Source organism: Astatotilapia calliptera, chromosome 4 (assembly GCF_900246225.1).
Source record: "Astatotilapia calliptera chromosome 4, fAstCal1.2, whole genome shotgun sequence".
NCBI lineage: Eukaryota > Metazoa > Chordata > Actinopteri > Cichliformes > Cichlidae > Astatotilapia > Astatotilapia calliptera.
The window spans coordinates 13,360,033-13,377,327 of record NC_039305.1 but is presented as its reverse complement, the minus strand read 5'-3'; the positions used below and the strand labels follow the sequence as shown (position 1 = coordinate 13,377,327).

The 17,295-nt window shown below is 40.7% G+C and overlaps 3 protein-coding genes across 5 annotated transcripts; all 3 read right to left on the bottom strand.

The window, feature by feature from the left end:
- Positions 1-69: 69 nt before the first annotated feature.
- On the bottom strand, positions 70-3,282 carry LOC113020709 (pyrroline-5-carboxylate reductase 1, mitochondrial-like). Of its 2 annotated transcripts, none has more exons than XM_026164904.1 (8): positions 3,195-3,282; positions 2,849-2,920; positions 2,656-2,726; positions 2,385-2,564; positions 1,694-1,915; positions 1,475-1,567; positions 1,058-1,221; positions 70-748 (listed from the first exon to the last, which is right to left on the bottom strand). In XM_026164904.1, the coding sequence occupies exons 2-8, from the start codon at positions 2,913-2,915 to the stop codon at positions 574-576; spliced, it is 972 nt and encodes a 323-aa protein (XP_026020689.1). In that variant the 5' UTR covers positions 2,916-2,920; positions 3,195-3,282; the 3' UTR covers positions 70-573. The 2 variants fall into 2 exon arrangements, with proteins under 2 accessions (XP_026020689.1, XP_026020690.1); XM_026164905.1 differs by lacking the exon at positions 3,195-3,282 and adding an exon at positions 3,047-3,187.
- A 1,201-nt stretch (positions 3,283-4,483) lies between these two features.
- Positions 4,484-6,882, bottom strand: myadml2 (myeloid associated differentiation marker like 2). 2 transcript variants are annotated; one of them, XM_026164903.1, is made up of 2 exons: positions 5,473-6,882; positions 4,484-5,397 (listed from the first exon to the last, which is right to left on the bottom strand). In XM_026164903.1, the coding sequence occupies exons 1-2, from the start codon at positions 6,008-6,010 to the stop codon at positions 5,099-5,101; spliced, it is 837 nt and encodes a 278-aa protein (XP_026020688.1). In that variant the 5' UTR covers positions 6,011-6,882; the 3' UTR covers positions 4,484-5,098. The 2 variants fall into 2 exon arrangements, with proteins under 2 accessions (XP_026020688.1, XP_026020687.1); XM_026164902.1 differs by having other exon boundaries at positions 4,484-6,882.
- A 3,302-nt stretch (positions 6,883-10,184) lies between these two features.
- Positions 10,185-15,869, bottom strand: notum1a (notum, palmitoleoyl-protein carboxylesterase a). The gene is made up of 11 exons (XM_026164901.1): positions 15,298-15,869; positions 12,852-12,904; positions 12,633-12,728; positions 12,250-12,310; positions 12,114-12,172; positions 11,920-12,022; positions 11,618-11,809; positions 11,093-11,190; positions 10,845-10,992; positions 10,700-10,747; positions 10,185-10,610 (listed from the first exon to the last, which is right to left on the bottom strand). Exons 1-11 carry the CDS (start codon positions 15,654-15,656, stop codon positions 10,307-10,309), a joined length of 1,521 nt encoding a protein of 506 aa, XP_026020686.1. The 5' UTR covers positions 15,657-15,869; the 3' UTR covers positions 10,185-10,306.
- Positions 15,870-17,295: the final 1,426 nt, after the last annotated feature.

Below are 17,295 nucleotides of genomic sequence, written 5' to 3'. Positions count from 1 at the left end.
CCTGTTGTGACTTAGAATCAGCACTGCTGGCACTGTGAGCACTGGCACAAATAAATCACAACCACAGAATTAGTTAAATGTCTAAATTTAATAAACTATTTTGAAAATACACTCATTTGGAGTACAAAATATAGCATTTTATCAATATCTGTAGTATTGCAAAACATGATTTTGGTACACAGTACAATACAAGCAGCAATGGGATATCACCTCGAGGAAAAAAAAAAACAGTTGTGAAGTGAACCTCTTTGGCATGAAACATGATCATCAGAAACAAGGTTTAGAAAGCCAGAGAAGAAACTGATAGGAGCATTTTTATTCCATGAGTCAACTAAAATACCAGGAACAGGGATATAAAAGAAAGAAAAAAAGCATTTCATGGTAACGGAAATGGAGATTTTCTTACAAAAGGAAGCTATTATCGCTTGAAATCTTTCTCTTGTTAAGTCTCACCTCATATTTTAGGTGATTTACTTACTTAGGTCAACAACTACCCGGCAGTAGTGGTTGTAGCATATAGCCAGATCATCAGTGATATGACAAGTTTGCAGTTTCTCCACCTGGCAGGTTATTTTATTTCTTTTTGGTCCTGGAGCTGCTGCTGCTGCTGTTGAACATACTGATCCCACGAGATCTGACTCCAACAGCGTCTGGAGTGACTCCCGGTTGCTGCAGCACTTGGTCCAGAGTTGTCTTCTTTATGGCAGCAGGGGAAATCTTCTCCTGGTCAGCCAAATACTGAAGTTCCCTTTTTTGAAATATAAAAAAAGCAGAAACAAAAGAAGATAAACATACAAGTTAGAATGGATAATACATATTAATCACAGCATAATAAATCAGTGTAGTAATAACTTCAACACTAGGTGATATGTAACCAGAGAAGCCACAATTTAAAATGATTTGTACATACATAGCTCCATCTGCTGTCTGAATAATAAACTTTTAAAAAAAATTGTCACCCTTTGAGCAATTGAGTGAATTGCTTTTCTTCTGTGTCTTATGACAGGAACGACAAAAATGTTTCTCTGTTTGTTGAACACCTCTCTCGCCAACCTACCTCGTCCTAACGCAAGAAGCCTCCACAGCATTGATGAGCAGGCTGCGGAAGCCACCACTCTCCATAACATGTAGGGCGTGGATCGTGGCGCCCCCTGGTGAACACACATTGTCCTTGAGCTGCCCAGGGTGCTGCTCCGAGTCTAACAGCATCCGAGCAGCCCCCTTTGAAGAAACACAAAGGAAGCGCCACTGATTGATTGCATAAAATACGCCACGTGATAATGAACATTCAGACTGTGTCAATGTGCACAATGGGACAGGACAAGCTGCAGGTCACACATAATTGAACAGTATTCTTTTAAACTCAACTCATAGGCACTAGGGGTATTCAGAAACACAGCAACATCAAACCAGGATCAAAACCTAAAAAAAAAAAAAAAAAAAAAAGTATATACTGCATCTATAACGGACATACCAGCAGTGCTTGGGCTCCGAGGCGTACAGCCAATCTCCTGTTCAGGCCCATTTTCACACCACCATCAGCAAGCGCATCTACAGCAGTGAAAGCCTGCAAGGTCACAATCATCAACGTTACTATGATGGAAAGAGGGCAACAAGCCGGAGGGCACGTTTTTCACAAATGCTGCAGCTATGGCAGATTTGCAAAACACACTGATAGGTAGAACGGACTCACATAAGCAGGGCCGCTGCCGCTTAGGCCAGTGACTGCATCAATCAGGTCCTCTTCCACCTCGGTGCAGTAGCCGACACTGGCCATCAGCTGCTCCAGGAGCTTTCCATCCTCCACATCTGCATAGCTTCCTGTAGCATAGACAGTGGCCCCTTCACGGACTACCACTGGAGTGTTGGTCATGCAACGTATGACCTTTGGAGAAGTGCGATACTGCTGCAGCTTCTACAAAAAGGAGCAATGCTCTAATTTAGTGACTTCATTTGAAGGGATGATGAATGAAAGTACCAGTTTAAAGTTTCTTATAATGGATGGATACAGCAAGCAAAAACAGATTAGATGTATGTATAGGCGATGTGAGCACTGAAAAATATGAATCAATAGCGTTTATAAGACTTTAAGTTATGCGTCTGGATTCATCTGGCTTATGATTTGCATTACCGTAATGTTTTAAAAGTAGTACTATAATTAAGTGATCTAGTGTTCATACAAGCAGGGTACACACCAACTCCTACGATGCACCATACCATGTCACTACAAATACTAGTAGATAATTACTATATTTACACCAATTGACTTATAAAAACTAGTGTAACAAGCAGCTTGAATAGGAAGGGGGGGCTTAAATGTGTTTAGTTTGTAAGTTTCCCACCATAAAACACACAACATGTAAACACGACGGGCTATGACTTGCCTTCTCTATGGAACTGATTCGGACCCCTGCAGCACAGGACACAATAAGGTGACGGTCTTCGATATCTGGTCCAATCTCATCGAGGACAAAAGGAATGATGTGGGGCTTCACAGCCAGGAAGAGAACATCAGTCCTGCTCACTGTCTCCTTGTTGCTGGTAGTGAAATTTACACCCAATTTCTGTACAAATTGACTTCTTTTAGTAGTTCTTCAGACAGGTAAAATACATATTCATAATTACACAGAGTCACTAATATAACAGACTATGCACCCGTAGTTGCTGCACTGTGGGGAGATCTGTGTCTGGAGAACTGGCTGTGATTTTGTGCGTGGCAATCACGCCTTGAAGAGGGGAAAAAATATCCAGAAATCATTTCGGTACCTGATTGCAATCTACATACATCAAGAATACAAATGAAATGAAATTAATGCACATATGGTTAAAGGTATGTTTCGAAATTCACCTGCTGCCGTGAAGCCTCTCACCAGAGCGTGGGCCAGCTGGCCCGCTCCTATGAAACCCACGCTCATTCTGCCTGTAGGTACACACAATTTAAAACATTAAATTTAACGTTTTGTCTTACAAGTGACAGATGAACCAAGAAAGGATGAGCCGTGTGCCCTTTTTACAGCTCCGACACGTAGCGCAAACATAATCTTACTTCCGTATTATTCACTGAGGGAGGGCAAGGCGAATCCTGGACACATAATGGCAGCAGCCATAACGCTAACATTCATTACATTTATGAACAAACGGAAGAATCTTTAAGCTGACAGACAGACAGACCAATACCAGCTCTTCATAAATACCTGAAATTACAACTCTGTCAACGTGTCCCAGGTGATTAACGCTGTAGCTTCTGCAACAGCGACCAGAAACGAATTTGATTGACGAGGCTTGCGAGCCAGTGAGCTTTCACCCTTAGCTTACGCGTGACAATTTCAACCAATCGCAGTGGCAGCAGCGTAAACTTTGAGGCGGGGTTTAAATTGCACCAGGCTGTGCTGCTGAGAGGAAAAGCTGGTTAGGAGACGCAGTCGCTTTACTGGCATCTACCGGCGAAAAGCTTGGAAAGACATGTCGAGATGGAGGCGCTCAGACATAACATACATATTCTGAGCAGATAAAGTGCAACATAGTTAACAGACTGATGTAAGTAACTCCGAGTTAGGCGTTTTTTCTCTTAAGTTTCTTCATTATCCTGTCGGTAAACCTGTTTATATTTGTTAGCTATTCAACAGTAGCAGGTAGTTACTGTGCTTATTGTGGTTGTAATGATTAAAGTTGTGCCATACAGACAGGTCATAGCTTTTTGTCGAATTAAAGTGACTTACTGGCAGCCATTAGCAAGTGTTTTCTGTATTAACATGGTGAAATAACAGTAAAACTACCTCATTTTAAGCATATAGTATAACAGGGTACAGCATATTTGAGTTATTTTGCAACATGGTATATTAACATACAATAAAATAATGTTCACTTTTACCTTATATATATATATATGTGTGTGTGTGTGTGTGTGTATATATGGGTTATCAGCATGTATTTTCTGTATTAACGTGGTTAAACTAGCAGATTTTTAGCAGTAAAGTAAATCAGTAAAACAAAAAGCAACATTATAATGCTTTTTTTTAAAAAAGTTAAACATTCTAAACTACATTATACTTTAAAACCTACATTATTAGGCATTAATGTTTATAAACATTTTTATTTAACTCAACAGCTTCGCTAAAATTGTAGACTACATGTAGGCTAAACAAACTAGCATATGCTGCTTGATCTTTTTTCTTTCTTTCTGCATTTTATGAACAATCAACACATTGGAAAACCTTTATTTTTTAAAAAGAGAAAAAAAGTTACGTATTGGCGAATCCCAGTCTATGCTAAATTACCAAGTATAAAGAAAAAACATGAAATTGTCCAAATAGTTTCACTGGTAGCAGCAAATTACCCTAGAACATGAAAAACACTGTGTGTTTAAGTCCTACTTTATGCAAAGAAGTGAAAGAAGGCCAAATGAAAACATAGACATTTTATTAAACACAGAACAGAGTACAAACATGGGAAAAAGAATGTTAACACTCGTGCTTGTGGTCAACATGTAATGTATCAACAAAATAAGAAATCTAATACTGCTGCCAAACATTTGCCTTCAAAAAAATTGACATTCAGTAAATTAAAAAAAACCTTATAAACTTCAACATATGTGGGGAATATAATCTAAACTGGAAAAAAAATACAGCGAAGTGGCTAGAAAGCCAAAACCATATTCTATGTTCAGTGCAAACTGTTGACCTAACAGATACTAAACATATCTATATATTTCCACCCTGTTTATTGTTATATAAATAGTATTAAATAAATTGCCAAGCCTCTGAAAGGTTGAATGACATAACACTGGTCTGATACTTCTTTAGGTCCCAGATAAGATGGATGCCTGTATTAGAGAGATGGATATATTTCCCAGAGTCGTCTGTGGACAGAGTTGCTGAGATTGTCTCCATGGTGCATGTTCTCTATGGTAGGAAGAAGTTCAGGACTAGATGAATACTGTAACATAAAAACTAGATAATACTGCTAATTAAAAAAAAGTGTTATACTCTGGCTACATAACACTGTGAAATGGTGGATTTAAGCCATTGAGTCTTTCACATAGACCTGGATATGGAGAACAAACTGGATATGTCCTTGAACTTGGCTGTTTGTGGTGGTTTCAGACAGCAGAACTAGAGATAAAGCGAATCCTCTGGGAGTAAACAAGATCTACAAAATACAACACTAAGTTGACGTTAGTAAAGACGGCCACAACCAACTTGCTATCCCACGGACATTCTCCTCGTGGGCAGTCCTCGGGACGAGTAGTGTTGCCATACTTCCTGTCGAAGCTGAAGATGGGCCAGATCAGCGTAGTACTGAGATAGAGGATCACAGCAAAGAAGGTGTAGATGACCACAAACCGATCAAATGGGAACCGCAGGGCAGAGGTCCTACCAGAAACCGTCAGTACGACCACTATCACAGTGACAGAGAAGCACAGGCTGTACACCACCACACAGTACTGGGTGGCAATGTATTGGTTGTACTCACTGTCATTAGCCAGGGCCCCAAAAATGATGCAGGCCACAAAACCTTGGACCACCTTGAGCAGACCAGACACAGTGGCCATGTATCCAACCACAGCCCCTGGTTTGGCTCGTGTTAAGAACACCTCAGTTGCGTAGGGGAAGCAACAGACTGCAGAGCAGACTGTAACAGCAATTCGGTATATTTGGACTTCCCACTCCTCATCGGGAACCTCTGTCTGGAGGAAGTAAACGGGGTAGACCACAGAGGCAGTGATGTACATGAGTGTTGCCAGCATGGCAAAGGCCACAGTGAAGTTATCCCAGGAAATCGGCATACAAGTGTGGAGCCGGGTAATGTCCAAGGTGAAAACAACCAGTGTGACAGCAAAGCAGAAGCACCACACAAACATACAGAAGATTCCATAATTGGCACTGTAGCCTGCGCTGTGGGACACAAGGGCCATTATGGTGCAGCCAAACAGTAGCTGGAACATTCGGGCTATTCCTAAAGGGGACAGCACAGCTTCTTTGTTGAGGTAATGTCCTCCTTGAGAATCCATGGTGCCTGTTGTCCCTCTAAAGCAGCTGTTGTTGCTGGTGAGATTCTTAATGTCCCGTTGCCTGTGTTGGTGTCCTTGCGGCCTCCTCTGTCTTTTTCGCGCAGACCTCACCCTTTTTTTGGTTTCCTGTTATAGATGGTCCTTAATTACAAATGTCTGTAATTTCTTTCCTGACCTTGCTTTGTAATTACAGCAGTGTGTTTAAGCTCAGGTTACATGCGTACATTGTTATGTAGAAGTTTGTTCAATAGCTTAAAATGAGAAAAGACTTTCAGTCAACTTTGATAATAAGCTATCTTTTTGATAGGTTTCTTTCTTCTTGGTTGCACAAGTTTGTAAAAAGAGTCTAATTTCTGTGCAGAATAATAACAGTTGATTTCTAATGATTTCAAAATGTGTTTCATGTAATAATAATATGATCGAGTCTTACTCAAAAGCTGCAGTGAAATCTTGGTTTTCTCTTGCTTGCCTTGCTTGCTGGCTTCTTTCCTCACTACTTCTTCCAGTTTAGCAAAATATCAAAGTGAAGTAACGTCTTCTCCAATCAGCCCTCTTTGAAAATTGATATCCAAAGATCAATCTTCCAGCAAAATCCCTCAGTGCCAAACAGGTGGACAAATTTGTTGTCCTGTCAGTCAACTTCAACTCCTCATGGACTCAGTCCTTATAAATTCTTCTCTTTTCTCTTTTTCTTCCCTAAACTGTCCACCAGAATCACTCAAACTGTCGGCTATGTCTCTTGCTCTTTGTCTCGCTGCTTTCTGTCTTCTCTTGCCTCTCAGACTTGATCTCCCACTCTTTCTTATTCACGCAAGCACACCCTGCTCCTCCTGTCTCTGTCAGTGTGCACTCGGTGGATTGCTAGGGGTGGTTGTTTAAATGAAAGTTTGTGCCGAGCCCAGAGTTACAGGCCTTGCCAGCGCTATAAATAGGGGGTCTATATTCCACAGAGGGGTGGGAGGCTGCATGTGGCAGGCAGTTTGGGAGTCTTATTTCTAGGGAGCACCCAGAGTGGCTGAGTCAGAGCTCCCACAGTCAGAAACTGGCATTTACACACTGTGTAATGACAGGGAGGAGGGCTAAGACTCCCATTAGAGGCATAAATTACACACAGGTTCAGAGGGATGATTATACACAAGCGATGGCAGATTTGACCTATGCATATGAAAGGGAGGTAGAAATGAAGTGGCAATTACTTAAAATATTTTAACCTTCTTATTTAAGTATCCTCGTTTTTTAAAATTGAAACATTGCAAGGATATTCTTACATAAAATCACTATTAAAACAATTTTAGAAATGTACATGCATGTATATGCATTTCTTTAATTAGAATATTGCAAAAAACAAAAGCAAACTTAAATATTCATAACTGCTTACTGCATACATAACTGCAAACTACTTATAAGTTATTTTCAGTTTCAAGTTCAAAGCAGCATTTTTTCAGCTCTGGAGGAAGTTACTCAAAATTGCCTTAAACACTGCATTTTAAAAATGAATATGTCATTTGGTGTGGAATTTTAAAGAGGCTTTATCTTCTTTGTTTTGCAGTTTGCAGCACTTGCACTGTTAGGGAATGAGCTGTTATACAGGTAATATAGAGAACAGTACTATCTATCCATTTTATCTGCTTATCTAATTCAGGGTGACAGGGGGTCGGGCCTGTTTGCGCTATCATAAGGCAAGAGGGTTACCAATCAATCACAGGGAACAGTAATACTTCTTAGCCCAAAACAAAAAAACCCAAACCCATCTCTGGGTTATCAGCACACATTTCAAATTAAAGTTCTTTACTGGCAGCAATTAATACGGTAAAACTACCAAATTTTTAGCAGTAATGTAAAACAGTAAAACAAAAAGCATCATTATTATGCTTTTTTATCAATAAACTTTCTAAAGTACAGTATTATACTGGTATTTTGCAATAGTGTATATTAATTCCTGTACAATAATGATCATTTTTACCTATCTACTTTAAAACCTACATGTGTTACTGTGTTTGTGAATATATTATTTAACGTATTATTTAATTGTCAAATTTTTCTTCCATTTAGGATGTGAGTTATACAAAGTTTTCTGTTGGTCTTCATTCTGAAAGATCAAAGCAGTACGCCTTTCTAAGTTTGCTAGCTTTAATTACTTCCAGTAGGGTGTGAATTTATTTTTCTCAAAATAAGTTTTTTGTCTGTGATGGACGTGCCATGGGAGGACAAGGTGGAGTTATTCTGAGCAAGGTTTTTATGCTTAAATAATTTGGAGAGAACATTTAGATGCTGATAAGCATGTGTAAAGATAGCTGTGGCTCAGGAGCAAAAGTGAATTAGTGGTTTGATGCCCAGGTTGTCCTGCCCATGAACTGCTGAACTGTAAGTAAGGCTCCAGACTACTCCTGATGTTTAGGCCCTTGCGTGGTAGATACCATCACACTGTGAGTGTATGTGTGAACAAAAGCTAAATTGTGATGTGTGCAGTGCAGGTAGCATAAACACACTGCACTAGGCTCAAATACACAGCAAGATAAGAGCCACATGGTGCAGAGTTTATTATGCAAGGCAGCTTAGTTTTGCATCATTTGCACACCTTTTATTCAGTTAGCTTGTAGTACCTTTTGGTCTGCAGAACTTATAATGAAATTTTCTTGTTTATCCACCAGATCACTTCACTCACTCTGAAATATTTCTCTTATTTTAGGTGATAACCACATTTCTTGAAGGTGATCAGTCACTGACTTTAAGTATAGTTTAGTATAGTAATGCCACATCTTCTACACATTAATAATACCATTTTAGTAGACCTTATAGAAGTAATAATCACAAGACTGCAAAAAATATTTATCTTGTAGTATATTATGTTATGTGTCTTTTCTTCTGGTCTGATACAAAGACATGCAGTCAACACAAAGAGAAAAACAGCAATGTATTTACAATTTACAAAGAATCACTTCTCTGTGAAAATAGCACTTATAAATATGATTTACATAACAAAATAAATATGTAAATTACCAATGTAGCTTGAGTTTTTTTTTCCTGTTAAAAAATATGTTACAGAATAAAATTACAATTAGTAATACTTTTCCTTTTCTGGTGTGATGCGAAATAGAGGCCCTTTAAAAACATCATTTATAAAGACATCATTACATACAACATTGTCATTATATTAAAAAGTGATCTCTATGAGATAATAATAAGAAGGGAGTTACAATAGTGAACACTTGATAGAGCCTATACATATACTCAAAAAATACAATACACAATATTCGTCTCCCTTTAAATGTTCATTGCATTGATTTGAGGATTGCTGATCTACTGAGGTGACCTAACATGAGTTTTTGAACTGTCTTGTCATGATGATGCGGCCTGTGCGTAAGAGGTATAGCTTAGATGTGATGGCACTGTGGTTTTTGTATAACTATGTATAGACATTAAACCAGATCCACTTTAGCACCACAGTTAGCATTGTAAAACAACTAAAGGGGACATTCTGACATCTTAAAATATACCAATTTGGTTTAGATGCTATCAAGGGAGTTACAGCTATAGGAACATTGTGTCTTATTGCATTACTTTCATTAGCGGTAATAACACATGGTTTGTGCCTGTTTAGTTCAAACAGGGTAATTCTAACTGACAGTCTTTTGCTATGAGTTTATTAGAGCATCAGTGTCAGTTGTCTTTCTCTGGCTATTGTTTATGCTTTTTTTTTTTTTTAGAGGTAAATATAAAATGTCTCCTTTCTGATTCAGCACTTAGCGCACTTATGATATTTTCCTATATCTGCCTTGATGTCAGTTATTTTTGCAATGAGAGTTCCAATTACAGAAAAATGCTAGGGCCCAGTTGCACTGATAACAGTCTTATATTGGCTACTTAACAAAAACAGCATCCCTATGCCACTGTGGCAATGACTAAATTTAAACTATATGGAAGGACAAACATAAAAACAAAACATCAGTGAGCATCCTTAAAACTGGATTACATTCATGATATTTTCTTTTACAAAACAAAATATAATTTAAATGGTGAGTCGCAAAGATTTGTGCCTTGTCATTGTGGTATGTTGCCACAGTACTTGTCACCAGATGGGAGAAAAGGGATTGTGGGACAAGGTCAAAGTCCCTGCACTGACTGAGGTTTGGAGTAAAGTAAACAGGAGGTCAGAGGAAATTCATTATAGGTAGAATGGGTTGTGAAGGTGGAGGGGTAGTTGGAGGTATCAGGCTTGGGAGACTGGCCAGAGAGACCAGCCAGCCAACTCTGCTTAGTTTAACGTTGAGATAATGCCTGTGTGTTTGTGTCCTTTTAGCTGCCACTGCTGAGCATGCCCAGTAGCTTGCTGGGGTCCATTCCCTGCTGCTGGGCCATCTTCTGCACATCAAAGCCCATGTGCATGAGGAACTGAATGACATTCATCTCCTGCCCTGTGAACTGATCTCGGATGGTGGGGCAGGTGGGGTTGCAGTGTGGCCACGGGCAGCTGTCAATCAGATGCACAGGACAGCCTTTAGGCGGGGCCTTGTTGTTCCTGTTGTCGTTGAGGCTGCGGTCCCAGCAGTGCAGCGCTCTGGGCAAGGAGGTGCCTTTAACCTGCACATCAATCCAATAGCTAGAACACAACACAAGAGGGCGCTGTCAGCACACAGGTAGAAAATCGTACAGCGGGGAAGAGGCCTTTTGAAAATGAATAATACCCACTTTCTGGTGATAACTTCATGCGATAAACATGCTGGAGCAAACATAGCCCTAAAGAAAAAACAACAGAAAAAAACAGTAATCAGTAAAAGTCTTTGCAATAATTCTTTGTAAATTTTCCACCTGAAATCCAGATGCATGGCCTTACGGGACATCTTTGAGTGTGTTCCTCAGCTCAGTGCCCAGGTTTTGGATGTAGCGCCACTGGCCCTCCTGCACAGGCTGACCTGTCAGCTGAATGTTGTCTACTGTCAACTGAGCCTCATCAAACAGCCACTGGACCACAAAGACAGGGCCTGCTCAGGGAAAATGAAAAATATCAGCCAGACAATGTGAGTATTCGTATATCACATCACAATGCACATTTACTTGTATCCACATAGATCATAAACCCACTTTTTATAGACGGGAAGACTCTGTATCCAAAAAAGCAGTTCCACTCTTCTCCTTCATGGGCTTGTTTGCACCGTTCTGGTACCATCCCTCCCCAGTACCTAATAGAAACAGACACAGATAGGATATGATGGGTATAGTAGCAACCTGGTGATCTCAGTTTAACGACAAGACTTAATGCTTTTCTTTTTAATAATGCTGGTAGATAAATGCATGAGGTGACACTGAAATATTCCTTAGTTCGGCTGCTTGAGGCTCAGACTGCTTGGGCTCGTGCATGATGTGCTTTTTCACTCCCAGTGCCTTTATATGTGACTAATGGATGTCATCATCTCTTTCCAAGAGATTGTGCTTTGTCGCATGTTTTGTTTGTTCTCCCCAGCCAGCCATAGCAGCCAGCCACATCTAGCAGTGCTTGCTATTATTGTCTTATTGTTGGGACTTCTATCTATAATTTCATAGGAATCTGTATCTTGAGATAAATATTGGTATGAAATAAATAAAACTAAACTGAGAGAAATCCCATACTTGATGCCTCTCTTGATGGTCTCAGTGGGGGCACAGCTGGCAGTGTCCACACAGTCAGTGCAGTGGTACTGCTTATTGTCCAGGAACCAGCCAGAATCAGAAAGGCCTCGCACTTGTATCGCAGTGTGGCCCAGTCCCTCCAGCATCTCTGCCACACGGTCAACATTCAGAAGAACGCCAGTACCTCCCGCACTTCATACAAAAACAATATATATTTTCATCAGTACACATACATCAGTAAGAATGACGTGCAGAAGCTTTCAATATAAAACCCTGGGCAATATTTTTACATGTGAACACACCTGCTTCCTGCTAAGAGGAGGACTTTGGCATTTTCCAGACCTTTTTTCAGCAGGTCCTTCACAACCTCCTGAATAATGAGTGAGCCCATGAAGGCATAACCACCTGTGTACAACAGAGAGACAAACGAACTAAACAACTCTTCTTTCAGGGCAAATACATGTCAAGATTTTGAGACTTTAGTGGTGTCTCTTACTTTGATCTGTTTTGGCTGTAGCACCGCTCCAAACATCACTGGAGCAGTAGGGCACAAACCTACACAACAAACGTAACATTTAAAATGCCACTTGTGATTAAAAATTGGGCATCAACGAGCACAAAAGGCAACTTACACCATGTTGGCGTTCCACCAGTGAGGGTTTTCCTCAGGGAGTGGAGACAGGATCCCTGTGCCTGCAGAGACAGACCGACGTGTATCATTAGCCATTCTGGCTCCCTGAGACACATCCTCTTCTTACTCATCATCATTACCACGTGGATTACAGTTATTACAGTGCAACAAGAGAGAGAGGCGTCTCTCTTCCTTTAGTGGTGGGCGCCAGGTAGCCCTACACCGCAGCAACATTATGACCGGGTGTCAGTTTCAATAACACTGTAAATGAGCACAGATGCATCCCATCCTTTTAATTGCTGAGGCATTAAAAGCAGGTATGCTTTTCACCTTGTGGTCAGGAGCCCCGGGTGGAGCAACAGGGGGGCTGATGGAAAGGCTCACCTGTTTTAGTCTGGGGCCACTTGGAGGAGCTCATTAACCTTCTCATTGTCTCATATCGGCTGTCACAGTTTTCCTTGTTGAAGCAGTACCAGCCACCTGCAGGCAGATATACCAATAACAAAAAATAGGAACAATCATGTCACATGTGATTTTTTTGGTATAACTGGACATGAAATGAGAAATGTGTTGAGGTGAATCAGTTTAGTCCAAAATACCAACCTTCTAAAAATATCAACCACCGCCTGCTGCCTCGAGATTCTTTTAGGTAGTACCTACAAGAACCAAAGAATGAAGTGAGCACACGATAATAGGCATGGTTGAGTTTAAACAATATGTGTATATGATTCTAAATTCCTCAAGTTTTGCTTTACGCTGCCTGCATGAACGTCTTGGCCCACAGGTTTGAGACTTTCTTATGGAGAAAGAAATAGACACTGAAAGATAATGTGGCCATTGTTTCTACATCAGTGCTTGCACCCAAGCGTAAAATACACACATCGCATCATCAGTAATACAAACAAGGATGCCACGAACTTGATGCTAATCTCAAAAAGGTGCCACGGATGAAAGCAATGATGCTGTGTGTACACGCTGCACTTCAAACACTGATACAGTGATCGAAAAGGAGATAAACATCATCCTCTACCATATCCTGGTTCCACTGTAGATTCCAGTAGATGGTATTTTTCCATAATAAGCAACATACCATCATCTCTTCACTCTGAACACAATGTCATAAAATGTGGATAAAACCAAGGCTGCCATTCAAAGTAATGGCATGATAGGAAGTAAAACTCTTTTGCTCAGGTGCAGTAGGTGCCAACAAACCCGCATAAGCCCAATTTAACGCCCTTAGAATGCACTTAGACACATGACTCTGAGCTATAGCTACTCTAAGATTGTAGGAAACCTATCTTGGAATATTGGAGATATGTGCTGTCTGTGGTCAGTCCAGAAGAGGGCAATGCACCCATGGTTTAGGGTGCAGTCCTAACCAAATCATCCTCATCTTTTATTCAACAAAAACACAGAAACACAAGGAAAATTAAATATTTTGGGTGTGTAAAGTAGCTTTCGCTGCAGAAACAAGAGGCTTCTGAATGTGCTTCTGTGATGTTGAAGCGTTCCCCCCCCCCCCCCCCCCCCCCCCATTTCACTGAATATCTGCTTTATTTTACCAGTGACTCAACTCAGAAGATTGGCAAACACATTTCAGTGACTTTAAGGCAAACAGACTTGGCTGAAGCTCTGAGCTGCTAACTCAGACACTGAATCACACTTTGGCTGCGCTTAATGTTTTAACTATTATTATTCAGCGATGTAGGCAGCTCACTCTTATTTCCATCAAACATACTGAAGCCAGAATTGACAAGCTGAACAAACAAAGGGGGAGGTGTTGTGTCAATCCACCTATTTAAACAAGTTTCCAACAGATGAAAAACCCACTCACTTCCTAGTAACTTGCTCTAGTAACTTTTTTCCCTTTTACATTACATACTTATGAATATCCGTGTAGCTATAACAATTGATGGATTAGCATCCCAGCTGATAACAGCCACAGTGAATGAAAGGCCTTGTGCCTGTAACTGTTCCCTGCGTGCGCTCGTCCCCACGCTTTACACAGCCAGGAGCCGCCGTGTAATGCACAGCTCACTCTGCTCAGTCACATATATCAACAAATCAGAACGACAACCAAAGTATTCACGACGACACAACATGCTTTACAGCAGTGAATAATGAGTACGCGTGTAGTTGTGTGTAACGTTTCAGCCTTCTCTTGTGATGCAGCATAATGCGCGGACAGACATGACACATTAAACCGTCTACAGCTATACACCGATCTGTGTCGCTGACCTTTAACCTACAATTTGTCTTCTTGTAACTACACTGAAAAAAGAGTCCGTATGCCTTTTCTATTTTAGAGAAGGAGGGACTATATTTGGCGTTTGCTGTTTTAGCAGCACGATTTATTCCTCTTTAGTAGAGTTGGGGGGGGGGGGGGGGGGGTTCACAATGAATGTTTTTGCTTCACAATATTATTAACAATAAAAACAACTGAAAAAAATCTAATCTAACCTTCTATAAAAAATGTAGTTAAAAATCTACTATATTTTTATGGATATTTTACAGCATCCACCCTGAAAGCCGAACAGGTCAACCATCCGAGTACTCATCAGAGAAAGACGGACAGAGATGGGCGGGGGTCTAAAAAGTAAAATCGAAACTCTGCAGCGCAAAACCTGCATTCTAATTTGAAGCAAAGGAAATGAAGCATAGGCCATGCGGCTCTCCGCAAATTTCACGCTTCACTGACGCAAAGCAGCTGTCTATCTTTTACTCTGACTGAGGCATCAGGACATTGTTTTAATCATTTATTCTCCTTTTATTTGTATATATTCTTTTAATATGTTAAAAAAAACATTTATATGGTTCTTGATCGAAAATGAAAATAAAATACGCGATTCAGCACTCCAAATACTGAGAAAATCAACGGAGATGCACTTTCTCCTCAGGCCAGATACATGTGGGTTATTTTAATGGCCAGCAGGACGGATGAGTCCTGCTGAAGCACTCTTAAGGCAAAATAACAGCTCCTACTAGCCCAGCTGGCCTCTTTTTGACTTGACAGTAACCTCATACATGTTTATGGTCAGTTGTTACGTACCCCGCAGGACTGCCGTCGTTGCAGGTGACTGATGTGTTCTCCAAAAAGTTCAGCCTCATGTCGTAGTCAAGCTTTTGCGCCGAACAGGGGTAAAGGGACTGCGCAAGGTTCTTCACTTGTGTCATGAAGTTATCCATGTTCTCCTCCACCGCGGTGAAATCCAGAGGGAAGCTCTCGGTGGTATCACCCCGGTCTGCCCGGTAAGTGGGAGGAGGCGGTGAGCGTCGCGGTTGTGGGTTGCGGCCACCCCGAAACCTCCGTGCGCAAAGAGCTCCGGACTGCATCAGTACCAGCAGCAGCACTGAAGAAACCACTCTGATCAGTGTCATCTTTGTGACGTCCTTTCTCCAAATTCTCATTTAAAACAAAAACAAACAAAAAAAACTTGTCAGCTTCCAAAAGAGACAAATTAAATGTCAGGTAAAATCAAAAGTCCTCTGAGACCACTTGTAGCCACCCGCTGAAATAACTGGAAATACTTTCAGGCTTAATTTTGGTTTTCTTTCACGAGTGCGCCTACAACTCTTTCCTCATCTGTCTGGTACAACTCAAGCCCTTCTGGACCAAGCACACAAGCTTGAACGACAACACTGGTGCCATGCGCTTGTTTTTTATTCAAACTTTCCCCCCTTGTGTGACCGTCCAGCCAATCACAGGAGCGGGGCAGGACTCAGGGCATGATCAAGTCTGGCAGACTAACTCCCCCCCCCCCCCCCTTTTAATTTATAGAGGGAAAAAAATGTCCATGCGTTGGTTCTTTTGATCCGCAATGTTTTATTTGATGTGGTGGCTTTTATTGGCCTTGAAATGCCCATTTCCCATTCCACCACAAATTTATGAAGTGAGAATATGCATCTTGTTACACACTTGCTTGAAAAAAACAAAACATAAACTGGCAGAGTTGCATCAATATTTAGCCAGGTTATTTTTAAGAGTTTACCTATTATAATTTTTTAAAATTATTTTTCAACACTTTTAAATGTAACTTAAAAGTAAAAGTTGATCATTTTTCACAGAGCACCGTCTGTTATCGCTACTCCACGCCCCACCTGGGAAAGAAAAGTGCAGACCTCTTAAAAAAAAATAAAAAATAAAAAATCAGTTCCAGTTCTGACGAGTTGAGTTGCTCACGTTTTGCTTTAGGTTTAGAAAAAGGGACTTAGACACCCCCCGCCCGCCCCCCCCCAACCCCTCCTTTTTTATCCAGATGGGGCCTCCAAAAGATCAAAGCAACCATCACTCTTTCTCCCCCTCTTTTCACCTCCTCCCTCCCACTTCAGTCTCTTCCAAACTTTCCTGCTCTACTGTATATTTTAAGTCGAGCAGAGCATCCTGATGGGAAGCCAGCTTTTTAACACAGGAATGCCTCGTTACAGTTGAGGTAGGCTTCCCTTGAACAACCTCTCATTTTAAGGACACATTTAAGTTAAAGTGTAGCCCACAGGGCAAAAGGGATCGTTCATCAAAGTGAGACTTCATGATGGTGTTTTGGTGACGTTTGTCGTTTTGACTTGAGCTCATTGGACAGGACATTACAGGGATTTCTAAAGTCAACCGAATATTTTTAACAACACTTACACACACTTTTATATTTATTTTCACAGATAGTATTTTTGTGACGCTACACCACTTTTTGTCATGCCCACAAGAGTTCTGATGTGAACTCTAGCCTTAGATAGCTTATTGATTAGCGCTGTATCAGCTTTGTGGGAGCAGGATTAGGATAAGCCTGTGTTTTTAATACAATCTCCTCATACCAACTCATCACAATTTTCATAACAATCCACGAAGGCAAGAGCTCTGAAATAGAAAACAGAACTCCAAGACTTATTACGACGCATTGCTGAGAGAGGGCTGCAACTGCTTGGAAACTGGCTGGTCAAATTGTGGTCACACTTTAGCCTCCACGTAGCCAAATAGTTCTTTTTTCACATTATAGACTTTGCAATAGATAGTTTCATTTGTGTAACTTGTAAGAAAGTACTCTCTGAACAATTA

Bases quoted from the DNA above. Each gene is read 5' to 3' on its own strand.
- LOC113020709 (XM_026164904.1), bottom strand. From the start codon at position 2,915: ATGAGCGTGGGTTTCATAGGAGCGGGCCAGCTGGCCCACGCTCTGGTG. The intron at 2,727-2,848 runs GTGAATTTCGAA...CCCCTCTTCAAG, and splicing joins GAGAGGCTTCACGGCAGCAG to GCGTGATTGCCACGCACAAA. The intron at 1,568-1,693 runs GTGAGTCCGTTC...GTGACCTTGCAG, and splicing joins GCGGCAGCGGCCCTGCTTAT to GCTTTCACTGCTGTAGATGC.
- myadml2 (XM_026164902.1), bottom strand. From the start codon at position 6,010: ATGGATTCTCAAGGAGGACATTACCTCAACAAAGAAGCTGTGCTGTCC.
- notum1a (XM_026164901.1), bottom strand. From the start codon at position 15,656: ATGAGAATTTGGAGAAAGGACGTCACAAAGATGACACTGATCAGAGTG. The intron at 12,311-12,632 runs GTGAGCCTTTCC...CTGTCTCTGCAG, and splicing joins GTGGCCCCAGACTAAAACAG to GCACAGGGATCCTGTCTCCA. The intron at 10,748-10,844 runs GTAAGGCCATGC...TTTTTTCTTTAG, and splicing joins AACACACTCAAAGATGTCCC to GGCTATGTTTGCTCCAGCAT.